We start from the raw sequence: 24873 nt of genomic DNA, 5'->3' as shown, positions 1-24873 counted from the left end.
ATTATCAAGGATGCATTTCACCCTAACCATGGACTTTTTACTCTCCTCCCATCTGGTAGGCGCTACAGGAGCCTCCGCTCCCACACCAGCAGGCACAGGAAGAGCTTCTTCCCTGAGGCTCCCTGTTGAACCTCACATCACAGCGCTAAGCAGTATTGCATCCGTATTGTACTATCTCAGTACTTTTATATTTGTGTGCTGTAGCACGTTTTATTTTGTGAATAACACTATTCTTTACATTTCTGGTCAGATGCTAACTGCATTTCACTGGCTTTGTAGCTGTACTCAGCACAATGACAATAAAGTTGAATCTAATCTAAACCAGATGAGGTATGCGAGAGCCGTGTCTCAGGCAAAACAAGGGCAGTGGACAAGGTGGGAAAATATTGAGAAGAAAATTCAGCTGGAAAGACATGGCAAATGGAAGGAAGAAAGATTAGCTTCCTTATAAGAGCTGTTTATGATGTTCTCCCAATTCCCAAAAATCTGAACCGGTGGGCAGCAAACCTTGAGCACATCATCCTCTCATCAAAGTAAGCCTCACTCATGGAAAACGCACATGGATATCAGGTCCTTAGATGCTTGGTATCCAATGTGGAGATGCAAAGGCTGAATAACATCTCTAAGCCCCATATGACTGGACCACCTCTGCGTGTCTGGCAAGGACAGTCAGTGCCACCCTCATTGACATGGTTGGTGTCAGGCATACTGGAGCCTGTTCATGAGACTGGAGCATAGCTGTCGACCTTGACAAAAGGCTATTATTTCCCCCGAGGGTGGCCACTATCATCCTCAGACCAGATTTGGTCTTGTGGTCCAGCAGTCTGAAGGCTGTAGTAATCTCAAGAGCTCACAGTGCCTTGGAGAGATGCAGCCTGCGAGGCGTATGAGTGGGAACATGTAAGATACACTGAGCTGGCCACAGATGCTAAGTAGTGTGGATAGAAGGTGCAGATTTTCCCAGTAGAGGTTGGCTACAGAGGATTTGTAGCTACTTCCATGGTCAGGTTGCTGAAAGGATTGGGAGTCCGAGGCCAGGGCCAGCAGCAAACTATATAAGAACTCTTAGAGGTAGCCGAGTGAAGCATCCACTGACTTTGGATGAAGAGGAATAACAGCAGCTGGGTTCTAAAATGACCCATGGGTGGCCAGATGTGAAGGGGATGCACCTGGGTTACCATCACTCTGTTAAGCCCTCTGGAGATGTAGTGGACATATACTGATGAAACATCCGGGGGGGGGGGGGGGGTGATCAACCTGATGATCCCTCGGATGGATCTGCCACCCAGCAAACCCCACCTCAAGATCTCTGTGCTATGACCCGAGTTAGAATTTGCTTATCAAAGGGATTGAAACAACTAGTCCTTTGGGCTCAAACTGAAAACCATCAAACATTCTCAAAGTAAGTTGCTAAGGGGAAAATAACTATTGTTTACAAATATTTAATAAATCAGACTACAAAATGGGAAGGATATAAGGAACTAAATTTGACAATTCTCTCTCCAGCAACTGAAAATTAAAAGGATACGTGAACATGACTTACTAGAGTTTGAAGTCTCTTGGAGTTTAAATCATTTATGTCAATTATCAGATCAAATTAATATTACATTATTAATCTTTGGTCCCATCTTTTACAGCATAGTCTAACAAATGAAAATTAATATATAAACTGGGAATGAGCAGTGAGATGAAATCCTAAGAAAACACTTATACAGGTTTTATGCTAAACTACCCATGTGCTGTCTGACTGAAATTCCATGTAAAGATGGAACCAGTGAAGCAGTCAAAATGGACGGGAAAAAATGTTACATGAATCATTTCATTAAAGGTTCCTGATAGAACAATGCCTACTGGAAAATGTAATGTACAATTGTAAAGCTAACAAAAATGCATGCACATGCTAGAAGTCTGAGGGAGGCAGAAACAGAAAATGCTCAGAACAACCAAACAGGTCAGTAGTGGAAGACACAGAGTTAACATTTCAGTATTAGCAGGTAGAAATCAAACGCTGTTTATGTTGCAGAAAAAAGGAAGAATTGACAATTATAAAGGAGCTGTCAGTAACAAAATAGAGGATAAGAGACACTGAATGATACAAATATTGATGTTGACCGAGTGAAGTGAAGGTTTTCTTATCACAGCAAGTCTGCCTGGAGGAGATGTAGGTGGTGAATGAAAAGGAGGAGAAAAAAAGATTCTGGGTCTGAGTTATAAAACAGTTGCTGGAAACCCAAAATTTAAAAAAAACACGTTTTTTTTTGCTTTGAGGTCTTTGAAAGCCAGGCTATTCATTACTACATTCAAGTGAACACAAAACACAAATTTCATCAAGTCAATAAATGTGAGTTTTGTTGCAATCAAAATCTTCTAATACTGATTATTTTAATTGAACATTCTCGAATAAATCCATTAATCCATGGTTCCATGGTATTAGCACAGTAAGTCTTGCAAATAAACTGCACGGGGAAGCTCAAGTACAGAGCTACACATTTTGTACCATTCATGACGCTAAAGAAATTGATAATTTAGAAGAGGACCAAACCAATATTGCTCTTAAAAACAAGTTCGGAACAATGCACAACTAGAAGAAAGGGAAATCCCAGCCATTTAATAGTTATGCAACATAACTACTTGCATAGATTTAGTGCTGATACACAAAACATAATAAAACATAGCCAGAATGTGGTAACATGGAGACAGTTTATTCTAACCTCCTGTGCAACTCTTGACGAGTAATGCCCCTTTTCTCTCTTCATTTTTCCTCCAGCTCCTCCAGACACAAGGCCATTGGTTGCATGAGAAACAGTTGCTTGATATGAGCAGCTGGTATCACTATAACACAAATAAAAAAAAGGAGAATGCTAGGGAATAACTGTCTAGTGAATGATAAAATATTTTACAATCCCTATCTGACAAAGTAATGAGGCAATTGTAGGCACCGTACCTTTTTGCTGTTTGAAGGCTTACTTCAGGTGGGACAGGCGACTTTTCCTTTGGTCTCTAAAATTACAAATGGATTAAAATAGTTTTTTTTTTTATTTTTAAACTATAATTTTTTAAATGTCTTAATAGTATTTTTATTATTCTGCAAGGGTCAAGTCTTCATAAGTTTCTGAATGGCAAACACAAAATGTTTAATATAAATGACAGCTATAATTGCTTCTATTAGCCTGGAAAATGCACAAGCATTGAACCTTGAATGGAAATGGTCAAGAACAGAAACGAACCCAGTGAAGCATCACCAAATTACCATTTAATGAGCACTAAACAAAATCCACTAGAAAAAGAACTATATTTTACATTTTGTAATACTACAGAATTTTCCCCATTCAGGCAACTTTGAGTCCACAAAACAGTCACAGCAATAAATCATAAACACAAGAGATTCTGCAGATGCTAGAAATCTTGAACACCACACAAAATGTTGGAGGAACTCGTCAAGTCAGACAGCATCTATGCAGGGAAATAAACAATCAATGTCTCGGGCTGAAACCCTTCATCAGGACTGGAAAAAAAAAGAGGGCAGAAGCAAGGGAAAGGAATACAAGCTGGTAGGTGATAGGTGAGGGGGAAGGTGGACGAAGTAGGAAGCTGACAGAAGGAAGAGGTAAAGGGCTGAAAGAAGAATCTAATACAAGAGGGCAGTGAACCATGCAAGAAAGGGAAGAAGGAGGGGAACAAGAGGGAGGTAAAGTGATATTTTAATTGTGCCACTAGCTCAAACTTTAGAGACAGAACATTAATTATGTGAGCAATCATACAATCAAACAAAAGTACAGAGTGATTACTAGTTTAAAGCCTATTTTTTTTTCCCAGCTACCAAGAGGTAGTTATAAGAATTACTTTATTCAGATAATAGTAAGGAAAAAAAAATTGCCAAGTAGTTAACACTGACTTTATGCAACAGAAAATGTTCAATCCAAAATATGGCTACTTCCAGTTAATGCAAATTAATTTACCTTAGTGGCCTGTATAAATTAGAACTTTGAAAAATTAATGAGTATTTAAATATAACTATTAAAGCTATTAAACAAATGACACATGGCTATTTCAAAAGTTTATTTCTCACATTGTTTCGGATTTCAGTCCTGTTGATATGTCTATTACTCTGCCATCCAGGGGTCAGAGACGGCTTGTAAAACATGGATCTATTTGCAGCTCCAGAAGCAACTGTAGGCGTCTGAAGTTTCTGGACAGGAGGAGAATGGGTTTCTACCTGAAAAGAAAAGCAGGAATTTAGCCATGTTTGAACTGCAAGTCAATTAAATTATAATATTACTTTTGCAACAAACATCATGAATTAAATGCTTTTGCTGTAAAAGTCTGAAAGGACCAAATAATTTCTACAAATCAAAAAATGCACTCACAAATTAACAAAAACACATTTGCAATACAGAAGCTGCCCTTCTACCACTACCCAAACCCTTCTTATTCCTTTAACAAATCAAGTGTATAGTAAACATCCCCTGATGTTTACTATACACACAGCTCAGTATTGTATGTGGTCAACTGAACTACTCTTACCCAGTAACAGCTATATATGTACTGTCAACCATTGCTGTCAGTATTGTGCTTTTGCATTTTAAGCCAATTTGGCGTTTGATGCCACTGTTCTATTCCTGATCACAGATGAAGCATTCAACATTTTATGAACACTGTAGAGCTTTCCAAGTTAAGTAGCTACTCTAGCACAATATCAAAAAATTATGCTGAATCAGACGTTTACAATACCAAAGTTAAAAAGAAAAAGGGGTGAAGCTGCCACAATCAGTCTGTTTCTGCTTATGTACAAAATAGATCGTTCAACAATTATGCATAATAAAAGATTACATGATACTTCTCTATTGCATGTGATCCTTTAATAAATTTATGCCATCAACGTTTGTTTGACCATAATGTTTATTGGTAAATTCAAAGTTCAAAGTAAATTTAATATCAGCGTATATCAGATTTTCTTGCGGGCATACTCAGTTAATCCAAGAAACATAACTGAATCAATGAAAGACCACACTCAAACAGGACAGACTGTCGTTGCGGAAAAAGAACTAACACTCGGACACGGGGGGGGGGGGTGGCGGGGAGATCGCTTCAGAATGCCTTTATTGTAGCATGGTATCATGGAGAGCCCCTCCCCCCAAAAGCAGAGTTCAATAGACAATAGCTGCAGGAGTATGCCATTCGGCCCTTCAAGCCAGCACCACCATTCACAGTGATCATGGCTAATCATCCACAATCAGTACCGTTCTTACCTTCTCCCCATATCCCTTGACTCCGCTATGTTAAAGAGCTCTATCCAACTCTTTCTTGAAAGAATCCAGAGAATTGGCCTCCACTGCCTTCTGAGGCAGAGCATTCCACAGATCCACAACCCTCTGTGTGAAAAAGTTTTTCCTCAACTCTGTTCTAAATGGTCTACCCCTGATTCTTAAACTGTGGCCTCTGGTTCTGGACTCCCCCAACATCGGGAACATGTTTCCTGCCTCTAGCGTGTCCAATCCCTTAATAATCTTATATATTTCAATCAGATCCCCTCTCACCCTTCTAAATTCCAGTGTATACAAGCCCAGTTGCTCCAATCTTTCAACACATGACATTCCTGCCATCCCTGGAATTAACCCAGTGAACCTACGCTGCACTCCCTCCATAGCAAGAATGTCCTTCCTCAAATTTGGAGACCAAAACTGCACACAATACTCCAGGTGGGGTCACACCAGGGCCTTGTGCAACTGCAGAAGGACCTCTTTTCTCCTATACTCAACTCCCTTTGTTATGAAGGCAAACATGCCATTAGCTTTCTTCACTGCCTGCTGTACCTGTATGCTTACTTTGTGACTGATGAACAAGCACACCCAGATCTCGTTGTACTTCCCCTTTTCCTAACTTGACACTTTTCAGATAGTAATCTGCCTTCCTGTTCTTGCCAAAGTGGATAACCTCACATTTATCCACATTAAACTGCATCTGCCCACTCACCCAACCTGTCCAAGTCACCCTGCATTCTCCTAACATCCTCCTCACATTTCACACTGTCACCCAGCTTTGTGTCATCTGCAAATTTGCTAATGTTACTTTTAATCCCTTCATCTAAATCATTAATGTATATTGTAAATAGCTGCAGCCCCAGCACCGAGCCTTGTGGTACCCCACTAGGCACTGCCTGCCATTCTGAAAAGGACCAGTTAATCCCTACTCTTCGTTTCGTGAGACTCTGACAATGGGTCACGCTCTTATTTATATCCCAAGCATATGAAAGAAAAATACATAATCAGAAGGAGGAACTTCAATGGCACTTCTGCTGAGTAGTAAAGTTGCAGGATACGTCCCTGAACAGTTCCACATTTACTTCAGTGTTAATTTCTCGAAAGAGTATATCAGACAGGCTAAAAGTGTACATCAGACGTATGATGATTCTTAGAACAACAAATACAAAAATAGTTATTTGAATCAGCCTGACTGAAAGGCACATTGTCAGTAGCAGAGTACATTAGTCACAGTAGACTCTGATTTTACATTGGAAAATTATTAACCCTTCCTTGCTCAATACAGTGTCAGCTCTGGATATTTTCTTCCACACAGATGAATAACCAATTTTCAAAAGACAACAAACTGCAAATACAAAAGAAAAATAAAAGAAATAATAATAATAATAAATAATAAGCAATAAATCAAAAGTTTTTGAAAGTGAGTCTACAGGTTGAGGGAACAGTTCAGTAATGGGGCCAGTGAAGCTATCCCCACTGGCTCAAGAACCTGATGGCAGAGGGGCAATAGCTGTTCCTAAACCTGGTGGTTCTGAGGCCCCTGCACCTTCTTCGTGATAGCAGCAGTGAGTAGAGAATATGACTCAGATGATAGTTGTCCTTGATGAATGTTGCATTCTTGCAACAGGGCTCCACGTAGATGATCTCAATGGTGAGAAGGGTTTTACCTGTGATGGACTGGGCCATATTCACTACTTTCTGTAGGATTTTCTGTTCAAGGACATTGGGGTCTCCAGACCAGGCCATGATGCAGTCACTATACTCTCCACCACACATCTGCAGAAGTTGGTCAAAGTTTTAGAAGTCATGCCAATTCTTCACGAATGTCTAAGGAAGTAGAGGTGTGCTGTGCTTTCTTCCCAATTGTACTTATGTGCTAGGCCCTAAACAGACCTTCTGAAATGATAACATTAAGGAATTTAAAGTTGTTGACCCTCTCCACCTCTGATCCCCTGATGAAGACTGGCTCATGGTTTCCTTTTCTTGAAGTCAATCAGCTCCTTCGTCTTGCTGACATTGAGTGAGAAGTGGTTGTTGTGGTACCACTCAGCCAGATTTTCTCCCTCCTGCATGCTGATTCGTCACCACCTTTGATTTGGCCAACACAGCAGTGTCACCGGCAAACTTGCATATGGCACTGGAGCAATGCTCAGTCTCACAGTCAAAAGTACAAAATGAGTAGAGCAGAGAGCTTATTATCAAATGTAAAGAAGATACAGTTAAAAAAACTTGTCTTACATCCTGCCCATACTGATTAAGTCGTTACAAATGTGCAGAGGTAGGACAAGGTAAAACAATAAAAGAGTGCAGAATAAAGTGTTACAGAACAGAGAAGGTGCAGTGCAGGTAGACAGTAAAATGCAATGTTACAATGAGGTCAAGAGTCCATCTTATCGTACTAAGCAAACATTCAATAGCCTTATAGCGAGGGAACAGAAGCTGTCCCCGTGTCTGGAAGTACACACTTTCAGGATTTTGTATCTTCTGACTAATTGTTGGGATGGGAAGAAAGAATATCCATGTGGGTGGGATCGTTGATCATACTGACTGATTTAATGAGACGGCGAGAAGCGCAGATGGAGCCCGTAGAGAGGAGGCTGGTTTCTGTGATCTGCTGAGCTGTGTCTAGAACTCGCCGCATCTTCTTGCAGTCACATGCAAACATACCAAACCAAAATGCAGACAGATAGGATGCTATCTATGGTACACTGATAAAATGATAAAAATTGATGAGGTTCAAACGTAATGTGCCAAATTTCTTCAGCCTTCTGTGAAAGTAGAAGCGGTGGTGTGCTTTCTTGGCTGAGGCATCAATGTGATTCGATCAAGATAGGCTTTTGGTGATGTTAACTCCTATGAACTTCAACTCCTAGGATATTGAACAACTTGGAAAATGGGCAAATGACAGATAGAATTTAATTCAGATAAGTGCAAAGTGATGCATTTTGGGAAGATAAAATAGACCAGGTACACAGTGAGCACCAGGGACCCTGGGATTGCTATTGAACAGAAAGAATTAGGGGTACAAGTCAACAGTACTAGTAATGGTAATAGAGGTAGACAGGTGGTGAAGGTATATGACATGCTTGCCTTCATCAGCTGTGACAATGAGTATAAGATTTGAGACTTAATGCTACATTTGTACAAAACACTGGTTGGATGGCACTTGGATTATTATTATGTACAGACCTGGATGGCATACTAAAAGTATGTTACTAAGCTTAGGGAGGGTGCAGAAAAGATTCACAAGGATGCGGCCTGGACTGGAGGAGTTGAGCTAAAAGGAGAAATTTAGTAGGCTAGGACTGTTTTACCTGGAGCAAAAGACAAAGGGGTAAATAGTCAGTCTTTCCTAGAGTGCACAAGTTGAAGGTCAGAGGGGAAGATATTAAAGAGAATCTGAGGGACAAGTTTTCGCCCTCCAGAAGTGTTGGGTCTAGGGAATGAGCTGCTAGAGGAGGTGGTACAGAAAAGTACAATTACAATGTATTCAAAAAATATTTGGACAGTAGTGTGGATAAGAAAGGTTTAGAGGGATAAAGGCAAAAAACAGCCAAGTTGAATTAGCTTCAATACGCATTTTGGTCAGCAAGGGTATACACTGAGCAATGCAGTGTAACTCTATGAAGCTCTAAAGTTAAACATGTAACTTACAGCCAGGTAATATTTCAAATATGACATAATTTAAAAGATATGAGAATGTAAGTTTTATGTGAAAAGAATGCCTTTGGAGTTAAATTGCCCAAAATACACTTTGAAATCAAGTTTTTGAGATTTACCAAGTGTAATAAAGATTTCATCATACCTTTCTCATCTTGGCTTGCCATCCAGTAACATCTATGGTACTTCTGTCCAAAGGCTGAAACAAAATTCACATTGTAAGTATCAGCAACTACTTAAGGGGACCATTAAAATTTTAATGAGTATTATCAGGAAGGAAGAAAGAGCATAAATTGTAAATAAGAAAACGCCAGTCAATAAAATATTTATGCAAAATCTTCACAGAATATTCTTTCTCTCTTTTAAGCAAGACATTTTGCAAGCTACACAAGATTTGTGGGAATATGACACCTTTTTAAAATAAAGAACAACAATTTACATGGAGTTTATGCTTTATACCAGACGTTAACTACCTAAACACTGCAGATACAGTGGTATGCAAAAGTTTGGGCACCCCGGTCAAAATTTCTGTTACTGTGAGTAAAAGATGAACTGATTTCCAAAAGACATAATGTTAAAGATGACACAATTCTTTAATATTTTAAGCAAGAAGATTTTTATTTCCATCTTTTACAGTTTCAAAATAACAAAAAAGAAAAAGGGCCTGAAGCAAAAGGTTGGGCACCCAGCATGGCAGTACTTAGTAACACCCCCTGGCAAATATCACAGCTTGTAAATGCTTTTTGTAGTCAGCTAAGAGTCTTCCAATTCTTGTTTGGGTGATTTTCGCCCATTCTTCCTTGCAAAAGGCTTCTAGTTCTGTGAGATTCTTGGGCCGTCTTGTAAGCACTGCTCTTTTGAGGTCTATCCAAATTTTCGATGATGTTTAGGTCAGGGGACTGTGAAGGCCATGGCAAAACCTTCAGCTTAAGCCTCTTGAGGTAGTCCGTTGTGGATTTTGAGGTGTGTTTAGGTTCATTGTCCTGTTGTAGAAGCCATCCTCTTTTCATCTTCGGCTTTCTTATTTACAAATTACAAATGGATTAAAATTGTTTTTTCATTTTTAAACTATTATTTTTAAATGTCTTAATAGTATTTTTATTATTCTGCAAGGCTCAAGTCTTCATAAGTTTCTGAATGACAAAAACAAAACATTTAATATAAATGACAACTATAATTGTTTCTATTGGCCTGGAAAAAGCACAAGCATTGAACCTTGAATGGAAATGGTCAAGAACAGAAATGAATCCAGTGAAGTATCTCCAAACATACCTTTGCTCATTGCGGCCAAAAAGTTCTATTTTAACTTGTTTCCAAAATGCATCAGGCTTGTTTAGATGTTCCTTCGAACCTTCTGAATAGAACTTTTTGGCTGCAATGAGCAAAGGTATGTTTGGAGAAAAAAGGATGCAGAATTTCATGAAAAGAACACCTCTCCAACTGTTAAGCACAGGGGTGGATCAATCACGTTTTGGGCTTGTGTTGCAGCCAGTGGCACGGGGAACATTTACTGGGAGAGGGAAGAATGAATTCAATTAAATATCAGCTAATTCTGGAAGCAAATATCACTCCATCCGTAAAAAAAGGCCAAAGATGAAAAGAGGATGGCTCCTACAACAGGATAATGATCCTAAACACATCTCAAAATCCACAATGGACTACCTCAAGAAGCGCAAGCTGAAGGTTTTGCCATGGCCCTCACAATCCCCTGACCTAAACATCATCGAAAATCTGTGGATAGACCTCAAAAGAGCAGTGCATGCAAGACTGCCCAAGAATCTCACAGAACTAGAAGCCTTTTGCAAGGAAGAATGGGCGAAAATCCCCCAAACAAGAATTGAAAGATCCTTAGCTAGCTACAAAAAGTGTTTACAAGCTGTGATACTTGCCAAAGGGGGTGTTACTAAGTACTGCTATGCGGGGTGCCCAAACTTTTGCTTCGGGCCCTTTTCCTTTTTTGTTATTTTGAAACTGTAAAAGATGGAAATAAAAAAGTTTTCTTACTTAAAATATTAAAGAAATGTGTCATCTTTAACTTTATGCCTTTTGGAAATCGGTTCATCTTTTACTCGCGTAGCTATTCACAGTAACAGAAATTTTGACCAGGGGTGCCCAAACTTTTGCATGCCACTGCATTATGAATTTTCTTTGTTTCTATAGAATTCAGAATGGAAGTTTCATTAATTTTTTAATTATTTTGAGGCTTTTTCAGTGTGTGTAAAATCTACAGCACATTAATTTAAAGAAAACATTAATATAACACTATTCTCATCCTCGGTAAATTTAAAAACTTTAAAAAGATCAAGGTCTATCATTAACGTATTTAATCTCATATGAACTGTGGGAAGGATGAACTTGCATAGAACAAAACATCAATGAGTGGCATCTTTCATGAAATACTAACAAAAATGAGAAATCATGACTCTCCTCAAAACAAAAATAGTGTACGTCTTTCAAATCAATTCTAAGGTATTAATCTCTAATAGCTGTTTTCACTTACTGTAGACACTGGAGATTCAACTGCAGATGGAATTCTTTTAGCATCCTGAAAAGATATGTTATAAAGTTATACTTCTAGATCTTCATTTTGTTTCCCTTCTCTCCTTTCATGTTGCTTTATCAATGACCAAGGTACCACCTACTGATACTACACAACACCATTTCACATCTTTACTGCAAAATATCACTTCTCATCATTGTGTCTGTTTCTTTCATTCTGTATACATTTCAATACATCTTTTACTGTAGATTCTACAATCCAAATGACATGCAGTGAGTGGCATACTTCACCTCAAAGACATGTCAATTTATACTTTGTGTACAAACTGTAAAATGGGACTTGAATACAGAATGTTCCGATTCACATTTCTTCCACTGTACCAATACTGGCCTTTTATCTGTATTTTAACTCTATGCATTTTAGAAAGGTGAACATTCCCAAACATTAAGCAGCCTTCAAGAGTAAAGTGCACCTGTCTTGTAAAGTACCTGATAGCCCAAATGGCCTAATCATACTCATGCACTAGTTTTTAAATTGTTCCTATTAGGATTAATTTTAAAGGACATTTGCATGAATTACCTTTCAACCAAATAGTTGCTTAAATTTCAGAGATGAGTTCTGATCAGTGCTGTCAATCAATTGTAGCTAATGGCCATTTCCAATTTAAAGAGGAGCTAATGTGTTAATTTTGGTTTAAACACATTAACCACATCAGTGATCATTCTGATTCTGCTACCCTTTAATTACGAGAGTAACATGACTAGATGCAAAATAAAACTTAATCTCTCAATCTCTTAATTTCTTAATCTTAAGAAATCTTCATTTTTTTTAGTAACTTATAGAACAGGCTCCAGTAGAGGTGACTACAATCTCAAACAGGTATATGAGAAACTCTAACAGATTACAGGAACAAAACACCAACAACATTTCTTAATACAGGTCACGATTGTCGTGACACAAAGTCCAATTTATCATCAGAGTAATGTTTTTTTTAAAAAGTGACATGCTGCTCATTAAGGAATAGATGAACCCATGCCTTGAAAGAACAGAATAACAATGTCTTTGTTCCCCACTGCAATATTATGCCCAGAGAAATTGATCTACTACATTAACTTTCATAATCTTCAATGTGATAAGTTCACAGTAAAAACGCTGCAATTTTAGCATATGTTTTACCAAAAATGAACCTGAGACTTCTCTTAAAAAATTCGGCAAGGGGAAAAGTTTTTCTGATGCCAAGATTTAAAATCAAGCTTTAAAAATTATACAGTAATACAGAAATTCAAATATTCAAAGTATTAAGACGTACTGCTAAGGGGCTCGACATCTTTTCTAAAGACTGGAGAATACGCCTGGCAGTGGCACTTGTTACTCCATAAGATGTTGAACTTGCTGGTTTTGCTTTCATCTGCCTCCTTATTGGAACCTAGTTGTCAAAAAGAACATAAGTTTTTTCAACAATATGTCACAGTACTATTCTTTATCCAAAGTCAAGTAGAATCAGTGAACTAATAGTGAGATGACTCTCACTTTTTCCACATGAAGTCAATGGAAATCAAATGCATGAAGGTTTCATGCCTCTCAGTGCCCACATAATCACAAGAAGTTTGGTTTTATCGGTATAGGCATGAGTAGGAACTTAAGAGATCCAATAGGCAATGCATCAGATTCAGATTGTTTCACTATCCTGTACATCACATCTAACCATCTGTGATGGATTAGGCAGGAAATTGGATTTGAGATACAGAATCCAAGCCAATCAGCCCCTAAGGCCTTCATACTGTTCAAAAAGATCCTCTAATCTTCTTTGTGTTGTTGCTTTGAGGCTTATCTTCTATCTTGGCTTCATTAAGATAAGATCTTCTATCTTAGCTTCACTTTCTTGCAATAACCATAAATACCCTGTCCAAAAGTCTTAATGATCCAGTTTTGAATATACTGAGAAAATGATATTCATCCTCTTCTGAGTCTTATAACATTCAAAACACTTGTTGGTTAATAATGATTTTGTACACACATCCTTCCAGCTGCCAAATGACTGCTGAAAATGTCTCAGTACCAAAATGCTCTCTACAAACTATGCTGAAAGCAAAAAGGTTCTGAGCCACGATGGTACTGAGCTGACTGGCAATGAACAGATGCACTGATCACTAAAGGCACAAAATTGAATCTGTCAGATTGCTTCATCACAGATTGACTAGGCAAATGCTGAGAGGCATATTATACCCAATGCCATACAAATCAGAAGAAAATAGAAAAGCTGTGTAGCAATTTACTTAGCATGGTTACAAAATAACAACTGCTGCCTTTTCTCTAATTTGCTCGACAAAGAAAGCAGATTTAAAACGTTAGGCAAACAATTAAGTGTTTACGAATTCAGGGTTATGTTTTAATATCTACATTTATATTTAGAATAGTACAAGTCATATTACCCCAGTTATTCTGCTTTATTGTCTTAGGCAAAATCAATAGAAGAATTGAATTCCATGCACCTACTATTTGGGCTTTCAGGTTGGCTGCAATAAAATGCCAGATTGAGAATTCGTGCTGAAAAAGTCATGGTCATAACAAAAAAAGTAAACAAAAAGCACATTTGAATTCACTTAGCTCAAACAGGATACAAAAGGGTAAGTGCATTCTTAACCAGACTCCAGATCTATGGCATTCTAAAAAAATTGTTCAAGGAACAGAGTTTACAGCACTGATTTCATCTACATGAACCGGTGACTTCAGACAAAGAAACAAAGCAAAATCAAAATCACTATGAAACCTTTCAGATTATACTCTTGTTGTGCTCTTAAAATTCAAAGAATTCTTGCCTTTGCAAAGCATACTTTGAGAATGCAAAATTATATCAGCAGTACAAACATAAAATTGAATTATCATTACCTGATATGGTGTACTTCGCGTTTGAGAAGTTCTTCCTGCTGCAGCAGCCCCACCATATGTAGTCTTGCCAGGGTAGAAAGTGGAATCCCCAAGCTGGCTTGAGTTCAGCAATGATGTACTAATAAAAGACTGCAAAAGACAGGACCATTTTGAATTTTAATTTATATAGTGTGTGTGCACATGCATGTATTAGACAAAATAAATTTTATCTCATATCGTTACGCTTACTGGAGATGAACTTCCAAAGGCCGTGAGATTAAAAGATGGCTTCTTCAAGCTTGAGGCGGTCTGCTGAGGAACTGATTGAAAGCGGTCCCCCTCTGGAGACCACAAAGGTGGCAAAGAAGCATTCCTTGAAGTTACTGCATCTGCATTATTAAAGCAACAAACACTTTTAAGTAAACCCTTGATAATGCTGACCACTGTTTGAAGTAAAGCTCAACATTCATTATTAGTGCATATCACTTCAGATATTTCTCACAAACATCAATTTAGCTTTGTCAATATGGACAATGAACCATGCCGAAGAGGAACGTGCCAAAGTCAATTCTAGTCTGCGCTAGTTCAGAAGGAGCAGATGCTACAATTGATATCACCTCCCCTCGAAGAAAATAAAGCTATAAGATCGTAAAAGAACAGGTTAACCTGAAACAAAAATATTATGAATAGGATTCAATTATGCAAGTCTATGCATTGTCAATATAACCCTACAAGTGTTTCTGCAGGGCAGCAATGCAGACATGCTGCTTAACAAAGATCTAAGTACTTATCAATTCAGATAAGTACTAAAGGCTTAGCATGCTCTTTGAGATATTTGAACTTTCAATGGAGTTCTATAGTTCGTATTTTTAAAGGAAACCATAATTAGACATTTTTAAAAAACTATACTATGATCTAAACGTAACTTGCTGAACATTAGCATACATCTTTGCTCACAAGCCAAGAGGAATACAGCAACATTACTAGAGTTTTTTTTTTTGCAAAGCCTCCTTAAATCCAATCTTCACAATTCCACCAGATCTGGCAGCAAAGTACAACTAATATCATGAAAGAAAGGAAAACAAAGTGAAGGCATATGTTTTACAGAATGTGAAAATGAATTAAACAACTGAAACACAGAATTTATCTTTTGCGTAGCTGGCCTTCCGATGCAAGTCGTTGTCTCTAAACTTAATAGATGTTGTGTTACATAGAAACACAGAAAAACCTACAGCACAATACAGGCCCTTCAGCCCGCAAAGCTGTGCCGAACGTGTCCCTACCTTAGAACTACCTAGGCTTACCCATAGCCCTCTATTTTTCTAAGCTCCATGTAACCATCCAGGAATCTCTTAAAAGACCCTATCGTTTCCGCCTCCACCACTGCCACCGGCAGCCCATTCCACGCACTCACCACTCTCTGCGTAAAAAACTTACCCCTGACATCTCCTTAAAACTATGCCCTCACGTGCTAGCCATTTCAGCCCTGGGAAAAAGCCTCTGACTATCCACATGATCAATGACTCTCATTACCTTGTACACCCCTATCAGGTCACCTCTCATCCTCTATCGCTCCTATTAGAAAAGGCCGAGTTCACGCAACCTATTAACATAGGGAATGCTCCCCAATCCAGGCAACATCCTTGTAAATCTCCTCTGCACTCCTTCTATGGTTTCCACGTTCTTCCTGTAGTGAGGCAACCAGAATGGAACACAGTACTCCAAGTGGGGTCTGACCACAGTCCTATATAGCTGCAACATTACCTCTCGGCTCTTAAACTCAATTCCACGATTGATGAAGGCCAATGCACCGTATGCCTTCTTAACCACAGAGTCAACCTGCGCAGCAGCTTTAAGTATCCTATGGATTCGGACCCCAAGATCCCTCTGATTCTCCACACTGCCAAGAGTCTTACCATTAATACTATATTCTGCCATCATATTTGACCTACCAAAATGAACCACCTCACACTTGGGTTGAACTCCATCTGCCACTTCTCAGCCCAGTTTTGCATCGAATCAATGCCATGTTGTAACTTTTGACAGCCCTCCACACTATCCACAGCACCCCCAACCTTTCTGTCATCAGCAAATTAACTAACCCATCTCTCCACTATCTCATCCAGGTCATTTATAAAAATCACAAACAGTAGAGGTCCCAGAACAGATCCCTAAGGCACACCACTTGTCACTGGCCTCCATGCAGGATACCTGCTGAATATTTTGATAATTGGTTTACTATTATCACATGTGCCAAGGTAGAGTGAAAAACTTCATTTGAATACAGAGCATTTCATCACATCAGTACATCAAGGTAGCACACACGAAAAAAGAACGCAGAATATAGTATTACAGTACGGAATATATACAGAATTTTCTAGAATTCTTTGGTTTTACTTAATTATAAATCACTTAAGTACAGTCCTATGAAAATCTAAATGCTTCTCAACTATACAATGATTTTTCATTGGGAAATTTTTTGAAGAATCCTTTACCTTTATCAGAGGCTCTAGATGAGAAACCACTTGTTGTGGAGATGTTATCATCTTCATGCAAGGAACCAGAATCTTTGATTTCCTTCACCAGTGAGAATCCTGAATTGCCGATAGGAAACGAAGAGGATGTGGATGGTTGACAATCATGTGCTGGCGTATCTACTGCAGCACAATTGAAGTGTGTACGATTAAGAGCTGGACGTAGTAGTACCATGTCTGAGAAGTTCAAAGCAGCTTTGCTTTGTGTGTTCACTGGAAAGCATGAGAAACAAAATGCAGGTAATTTACCCAAGGAAGTTAGCACATAATCGCACACACAAATGCAACATGATCTTGTTCATCCTTCCACCCATCTCACCAATGATGAATTATTAATCTAAGAGAATCAGAGTTCAAAGTTGAAACAAGTGAAAATAATAAACAGTTCAGGATGTAATGTTCTTTATGAAATAGCAGTTTTGGCTAGAGGGTAGTGTTCTAGAAACAATGAACACAGAAAATCATGATTAGATCAAGAGTACTTTAAAAAATTGCAAAATGTATACCATGGGAATTTACTTCAATTTCTTCAGGCTATGGATAAATATATGTCAGGAAGAAACCAACCGAACAGATTAATCTACAAGTATGAGAAAAATATAGTTCAGCACGTGCTTAGGAATGGAATTAAAAGGAAACACGGCCAAAACCTGAAAAGAATAATACAAATGGTAAATTGGACAACTCAACTGGTCAACAGCAAGTTACTTAACTATGAACACAAAAAGGAGCAAGAGCCAGTCACTTGGCCCCTCACGCCTCAATCCATTGTCTTATTTACACGTTTCTCAATTCTACTTTCCCTTGTTCCCCATAAAGAAAACTATAAATAGAATAACAGATAATAGATACAATTTTCATCAGTACTTGAATGCTCACAAGACACGGTTATCACGATGCTATTACAGCACAAGGCTTCGGAGTTCGGAGTTCAAAGTTCAATTCTGGCGCTGCCTGTAACAAGTTTGTATGCTCTCTATCTGTGAAAACTCGAGTTTCCTCCAGGGCTCTGGTTTCCTCGCACCGGTTAGTAGGTGGGTTACTGGGTAGCAAGGCTAGTTCGCCAGAAGGACCTGTTCCGCATTGTATCTCAAAATAAGAATTAAGTAAAGAAATAGGACCTTCTGCCCATCAAGTCTATGCCTATATTAATTCCATAAGGACCATATCCTTGTATGCCTTGCCTCCTACTTAAGTGTAATAAATATGATGGATAGATGAATGTCAGATGAAGCGATTTAACTGCTTGGACAGGAAAAAAAGAATCAAGAACTGCTTCGCAGTGTTGTTGAAATTAGATAGCGACATTCAACACCTTATTTTAAAACTTTCTGTTCTCTATGAACATCAATAACTTAATTACAAGCGCGTAGCAAATGATGTTCAGACAACTGGAATTTATTTTGGAAATGAAAGCTCTAAGGCAGTAGAAACAGGACAGTGAAATACAAAAAAAGAGGGTTATAACATTTTATGTAATTAAAGTGCAATGATTGAGAGGTTGTCACAGCAGACAATGGGTCAGATATCACTGGATCTAGCCAACATATATGTTCACATTTCGGCTCCCAATGATTTTTTTTGCTGTGAACATGCTGCAAGGTGAAGTTGGCTACAAGCAGCAACCAAGCCATAAACAATGCGAAGTACATTTGCAAGAAAACCCTTTGCAATTACCTGTTTTTTCTGCATTAATTACTCATAAAATGTGGTCAGGTAATTGCAAAGAGTTCGCAAACTTTTTCTTACAACTGTAAGTTCTTGCCAAGCTGCTCCTGATGCCAAAGGCATTGTCACTACTTTCCCAAGTATCTGATGACCAGAGACATCCAGAAACATGAAAAAGAATTAAAACTAAGTTAATTAAAACGTTACTAACGCACATAGGTATATTAAAAACAGTCAAATTAAAGTTAAAAAGAACTTTTTCAATTCACAGCTCTAAAGAGTATCAGCTGCCTTATTCAAAAAAAATGAGGTTGTAACAGATGTGCTAGTCAAGAGTCTGGTTCATGGTGTATTGCCTTTCCCTCCACCCCCAAGCACAGGACATTAAAAAGAATCCCGTACCCAACAATTAGTCCGGCAACACAGCAAGAGGTTAGATGCAGCAGCATCGGGATATCTGGTGTGTCTGTAATTCTGCAGTATAATGTGCCAGCACTAAGTCCAGATCAAAATTGATTTGCAGACTATAGCTATCTGGCATATCCCTATGGACCTGACAGCTAGTTATTAAATCAAATTAGCACAAAAAATTTGAAAGGATGTGGGAAATGAGAGGAATGCTGAGTGAAGTGTATTGTGTTGATACTATATTTAAAACAGAATCTCAAGACAGTAAAAAACTAATGCATTATTGCACTTTTTATGGAAGATGTAATCTTAAATTTGTAAAAAAAAATTCTGAACAGTGCAGGAATGCTGAATAGTTTTGACCTTCATAATGTTTTAAAATACAAGGATGCCCTTTTCATAGAGAGACGAGTCAAAATTCCCCCTCCCCATCCCAAGAAAGTTCTGCGCGTTTGTGGCTCTTCTCAAAGGGCAGTGAAGGCACACTCTAACGATCCTTTCAAGTAAAGAAAGCTAACTTCTTGTGAGCAAGAAGTGATGAATTACCATGGTAGATGGGAATGCAGAGCTGAGGTTACCATTTTATTAACCAAAACTGTATGAAATGACAGAGCACACAAGGGCTGACTGGCATACTTCTGCTTCTCATTCGTGTGCTTGGGTGCTGACTATACAAGGACTATCTTGTAATATTGGAGCTGTTATCTGAGAGAAGGAAGCAGTGTTTTGATACAAGACTAAGCAAAGCAAGTATGGCTCTGAATAGGTAGAATAAGCTGTTTTCACTAACTAATTTAGTATATGGATATTTATAAATGTAAGATGATTTTTATTGGATACAACATTAGCAAGTTGTGGAAAGCAAAGCCAGACAATGCTTAACGATTTGAGACAGCTAAGATACAAGTCCCATGCTACTTAACTTGCAAGTTCAAAATACATTCATTCATTATCAAAGATTCCGGGAATGAGAGGGTTAACATATGAGGAACGTTTGTCTGCTCTTGGACTGTATTCCTTGGGGTTTCAAAGAATGAGGGGAGACCTCATAGAAACATTTCGAATGTTGAAAGGCATGGACAGAGTGGATGTGGCAAAGTTGTTTCCCATGATGGGGGAGTCTAGTACAAGAGGGCATGACTTAAGGATTGAAGGGCGCCCATTCAGAACAGAAACGCAAAGAAATTTTTTTAGCCAGAGGGTGGTGAATCTATGGAATTTATTGCCACGGGCAGCAGTGGAGACCAAGTCATTGGTGTATTTAAGGCAGAGATTGATAGGTATCTGAGTAGCCAGGGCATCAAGGGTTATGGTGAAAAGGCAGGGGAGTGGGACTAAATGGGAGAATGGATCAGCTCATGATAAAATGGCGGAGCAGACTCGATGCTCCGAATGGCCGACTTCTGTTCCTTTGTCTTATGGTCTTATGTGCATACTATAATCAACCTTGAGATTCATCTCCTTACAGACAACCAGAAAAAAACCTAATGGAACCCATTAAAAAAAGACCATCAAGTACCCAATGTGCAAAAAAAAGAACAAGTTGTGCAAACAATAAAAAGTAAGCAAATAACATTCAGAACTAAAGCTCATGAAAGTAAGTACACAGCTACGAAGCCAGCCATCACTGCAGCTGGTCCAGGAGCCCATTAGCTGCAGGCCACAGTCTCAGTTCAGCAAAGAGATGAGTAAGCCTTACAAACTAGCAAGCTGAACATCAGCACGTTCCTTGGTGGCGGACACTGGCCCTGCCACCTCAACCTTTCCAATCTGGCCCTGCACTTAAATTGGCCAATAAATCATCTTGTTGCTTGATCTTGGGCCTGGGATCCACTGCCTAAACTCTGCCTCATCTCAGATCGGCTCCAAGTCTGCTCCAGCAATGACTAAACAGTGGCTTGTTCCTGGGCCCACCACCTTGATTCAGCCCATACACACTTCGCCACAACAATCCTGCACATTCAAGACTTCAATTCACACTGCAAAAATATCAGGTTGTATAGACGGTTCAAAAGCTCAGCTCCGAAAGGGAAGTTACAGTCTATTGATCGGAATGATCGTTGTCTAGAAAAGGAATGATTAATAAAGTAGATAGTAGATTTGTTTGCTGCCAGTAAGCCGCTGTGTTCCTGAAACCGAAGTGTGAAAAAATCCTTTCCTGACAAGCACCAGAATAACTCTGCCATGCATGGTCCTAAGTCCGGCTAGCAACCCCATCCCCTAAAAACCCAGAGCTAAAGAAACCCCAATGGAAGATCCAAAGATCTTCTGTTAGAAAACGTACAAAGTTGTGCGGTAAAAGAGGAAGTGACAGGGCCAAATTACATTCTAGAGCAATCTGGTGAGCTACTGCTTGTAGCCTACGTCCCAATAGGAATGATGAGCTTAAGATGACCAGAATAAGCATAAATGTTGGACCACTGCAATTATATGTTCAAAGGAATCCAACACAGTTTACAAGTTGTAAATTCTGGAAAGCATTCTTTGCTGACAATCAGATTCGATTTTCAAGTAAGCCCAACCTAGCAGGAAGCACAATTATACACTTTTGTAGAGATTTAAGTTTTAATAAACCTATCATAACTGACTACTTTCTTGCTTTCTAAAGATATTTTTTCCATTGAAAAATATATCACCTATATGCATTTTCTACATATAGCTATCTTAAATAAACACCCCCCCAGCATTTAATTATATACCTACCTGCTGTATTATCAGTTGCTGATGCTGAATTATGTCTTCTATTATCAAATGGCGGGGTCTCATTTACAAGGACTGGATCGTTTTCATGATTGTCTACTGATGTTTTTGCTTCAGCTAGTTCAACTTTGGAAGCTTGCCCAAAATACCTCTGCAGCCATCCAGGTACTATATTCTTCACAGTGTCTGTAACTCTACCAATGATGCCCTGTGGATTAATTTGATATTAAAATGTAAGAAAATGTCCATTACATTCCAAAAAATAAAATCTATGTACTCCATATATTACAATACCACCAGAAACAAGCCTTTCATACTAATGTACTAATCAAAGTATTTCTGATTTACATTAAATTTGACCTTAACCCTCTGCTTCAAGGAGAACATTTCAAATGCTATAGCCTGTCCAAATGCAAATAACATCCTCACAAAGAATCTGGAATACCATAGAGTGACTAGTGTGCTCAAGGTAATAATGCACCAACACCTTCACATTAGAAGCAGATAATAAATTCTGGTCATGTCACTGATTCCCAGATCTCTACAAAAATAAAGAATTCCATTAAAACTCATATATTTTGTTTAAGTGTCACAATTCCATCCAAGAGTGACACCTATTAATAACAATGAGCATCACTATTAGTTAAAATATAACACAAACCTCCAACTAGCCATAACTAACATTTTTTAAAAAAGTTTGTTAAGGTTATGAAAGTTTAGAGTAATGTTTGCATGAGAAATTGCTACATCCAATACAAAGAATCCATAAAGGTAAAGTATCCTAGAATATACATGTCCTATGCAATTTGAATGCTTTGAATAAACCAACAAAATTATCCCCCACCCTCCCCATGCTAAAGAGAATCTCAGTCCAGCTGTTATGGCAATAGCGAGGGGAAATGTCATATTGCTAATGGATTTGAAAATTTATCAATGATAAGTTTGAGACAAAATAACAGATTTTTAAAAATGGTATGACATACTTTCACAACTAATACTTTGGATTGGAGTGCCAAAGGATTGATTGCATATTAAAAAGTGTCCATTTACAAAGGAGAAATACTGTGTCACTTTTTTGACTGAAGAACATGCAATGTTAAAAGACAAAGTAAAGAAGAAAGCTTCAAAAGCAGGTGAACTATGCTGGATGTGCTATTTCCAGTTAACACAGTGATGGTTTACAAAGCTCGTTTCAAATTGTTGCCTAGCTATCTATGAAAGATCAGGATTTAAAAAAACTTATTTCAGAGCTTACAGCCTTAGACAACATTCAGAATAATTCTGATCATACCCTGTAGAAAGACTGGTTTACAATATTAATCAATAATGGTCAACTATTCCTTTTAAAAAATGATTTAAGTTGGATGAAAGCGCTAAATACATAAAATATATCATTGTTTATACACATTATTTAGTTCCTTTAAAAACTTAGCCATATTACCCAAAGAACCTTCCTCACCCTAAAGATTAAAATGATAGAAAGTTGAAAAACAGCTGAGATACTCATTCAAAGCAATAAACGTTTTTCAAGAACAAAATGGCCATTTGTTATTTCCTGTTTGTGAAGTTGTTATGGTCGAACTTTAATGCTTTTCTTGCATCCTCGCAGTTAGAACTTCCTCCCATAGTACAAAGATGTACCGGTAAATGCAAATGTCTTCTACTTGGGCTAGGGTTAAATAGGTGGGTTGCAGGGTGGCGACGTTCACTTTATCAATAAATACAACAAAAATACACACTTTCTTTCACATCCTTCTCTTTTACAAAATAGCATTAATCTAAAAGATTTTGATTTCTTGTTTTTTCTGCCTTGTGCAATCCTGTGACAAAGTTTCTGTCAGTAAAAGGACATGTGTGATAGTGCAAAATGAAAGAGCAACATCAATTTCTACTGGCGTAGCGCACACAAGATGCTGAAGGATCTCAGCAAGTAAGCCAACTTCTATGGGGGGGGGGGCGGGGGAGGGAAATAAACAGTCATTGTTTTGGATTGAGACCCTTGATCAAGACAAACAAGTAAGGGAGGAAAAGCCAGAATAAGAAAGTGGGGGAGAGGAAGGATAGTCTGGCAAGTGATAGGCAGAAAGGGAGGAAAAGCCAGAATAAGAAAGTGGGGGAGAGGAAGGATAGGCAAGTAAGGGAGGAAAAGCCAGAATAAGAAAGTGGGGGAGAGGAAGGATAGGACTGGCAAGTGATAGGTGAAACCAGGTGAGGGGAAAGGTGTGTTGATGGGGGTGGGGGAAATGAAGTAAGAAGCTAGGAAAGGATAGGTGGAAGAGGTGAAAGGCTGAAGAATGAATTGAACTGGAGACTACAGTTAACCATGGAAGAAAGGGTGAGAGGGTAACAATAATGGGGAATGGAAAAAGAACGGGGGAGAAACTGAGCTTGCCTTCAGCATGGCGGCCATGGAAAGACATGTCAGAATGGGAAAGGGAAGTCAAATTGAAATGGGTAGCCACCAGGAAATCCTGCATTTTACAGCAAACAGAGCGAAGGTGCACAACAAAGCGGTCTCACAATCTGTGTTGAGTCTCACTGATGCAGAGGATGCCGCACAAGGAAGGACTGTTTAGGGCTCTGAATGGCAGTGTCAGGAGTACCAGGAAGGTGGTCAGTGGGGAGGGACGAGTGGACCAAGCAGTAATACAGAGAGTAATACGGAAAGCAAAGGGTGTGGTGATGGAAAAATATACTTAGTGATAGGATCCCATTGGAGAAATTACAGAGAATCATGTGCTGGATATGGAGGCTTGTGGGATAGTAGATAAGAAGAAGAGCAGCAACCCCATCCCTGTTATGATACTGTGAAGATGGAGTGAGGCCATTGCATGGGAAATGGAGGAGATGTGAGAGAGGGGCACATCAATGGTGGTGGAAGGGATCTACCAGAGCGGCTAGGTTTGTGGATCTTGGGTAGGAGGTAGAAATGAGCAATATGGGAACTATCAATTTCTATCAGTGATGTTACTAATGACTGATGTTTTAAAATCAAACATTACATCAAAAACACTCAAACAGGACGACTCTTGGTTACATCTGATAGGCTGATCTGGGTAGAATCAACAGCTTCAAACCATCTTTGTAATGAATAAAACATACTGAAGTTACCAGATTTGATTGCTGCCAGAATAGAAACCTATAAGTCTGTGGTGGCCAGTGGTATCATGTCTGCTGTTGTGTGCTGGGGCAGCAGACACCAACAGAATCAACAAACTCATTCGTAAGGCCAGTGATGTGGGGATGGAACTGGACTCTCTCACGGTGGTGTCTG

At 38.7% G+C, this 24873-nt stretch overlaps 1 protein-coding gene across 3 annotated transcripts in view; it reads right to left on the bottom strand.

The window, feature by feature from the left end:
• nup153 (nucleoporin 153) overlaps positions 1-24873 on the bottom strand; it is a 73514-nt gene that overhangs the window by 44253 nt on the left and 4388 nt on the right. For all 3 annotated transcript variants that reach the window (XM_072283582.1, XM_072283584.1, XM_072283585.1), the window contains exons 2-11: positions 21603-21807; positions 16785-17036; positions 14539-14678; positions 14311-14439; positions 12731-12847; positions 11422-11466; positions 9067-9120; positions 4070-4216; positions 2945-3000; positions 2712-2832 (exon numbers count right to left, since the gene is read on the bottom strand). In XM_072283582.1, the coding sequence (XP_072139683.1) occupies positions 2712-2832; positions 2945-3000; positions 4070-4216; positions 9067-9120; positions 11422-11466; positions 12731-12847; positions 14311-14439; positions 14539-14678; positions 16785-17036; positions 21603-21807 (1266 nt within the window). The remainder of the gene's footprint in view (positions 1-2711; positions 2833-2944; positions 3001-4069; positions 4217-9066; positions 9121-11421; positions 11467-12730; positions 12848-14310; positions 14440-14538; positions 14679-16784; positions 17037-21602; positions 21808-24873) is intronic.

This window comes from Mobula birostris, chromosome 19 (assembly GCF_030028105.1).
Source record: "Mobula birostris isolate sMobBir1 chromosome 19, sMobBir1.hap1, whole genome shotgun sequence".
In the NCBI taxonomy this organism is placed as follows: Eukaryota; Metazoa; Chordata; class Chondrichthyes; order Myliobatiformes; family Myliobatidae; genus Mobula; species Mobula birostris.
Note: the sequence above shows the minus strand (reverse complement) of the source record. Positions and strands in the feature narration are given on the sequence as shown.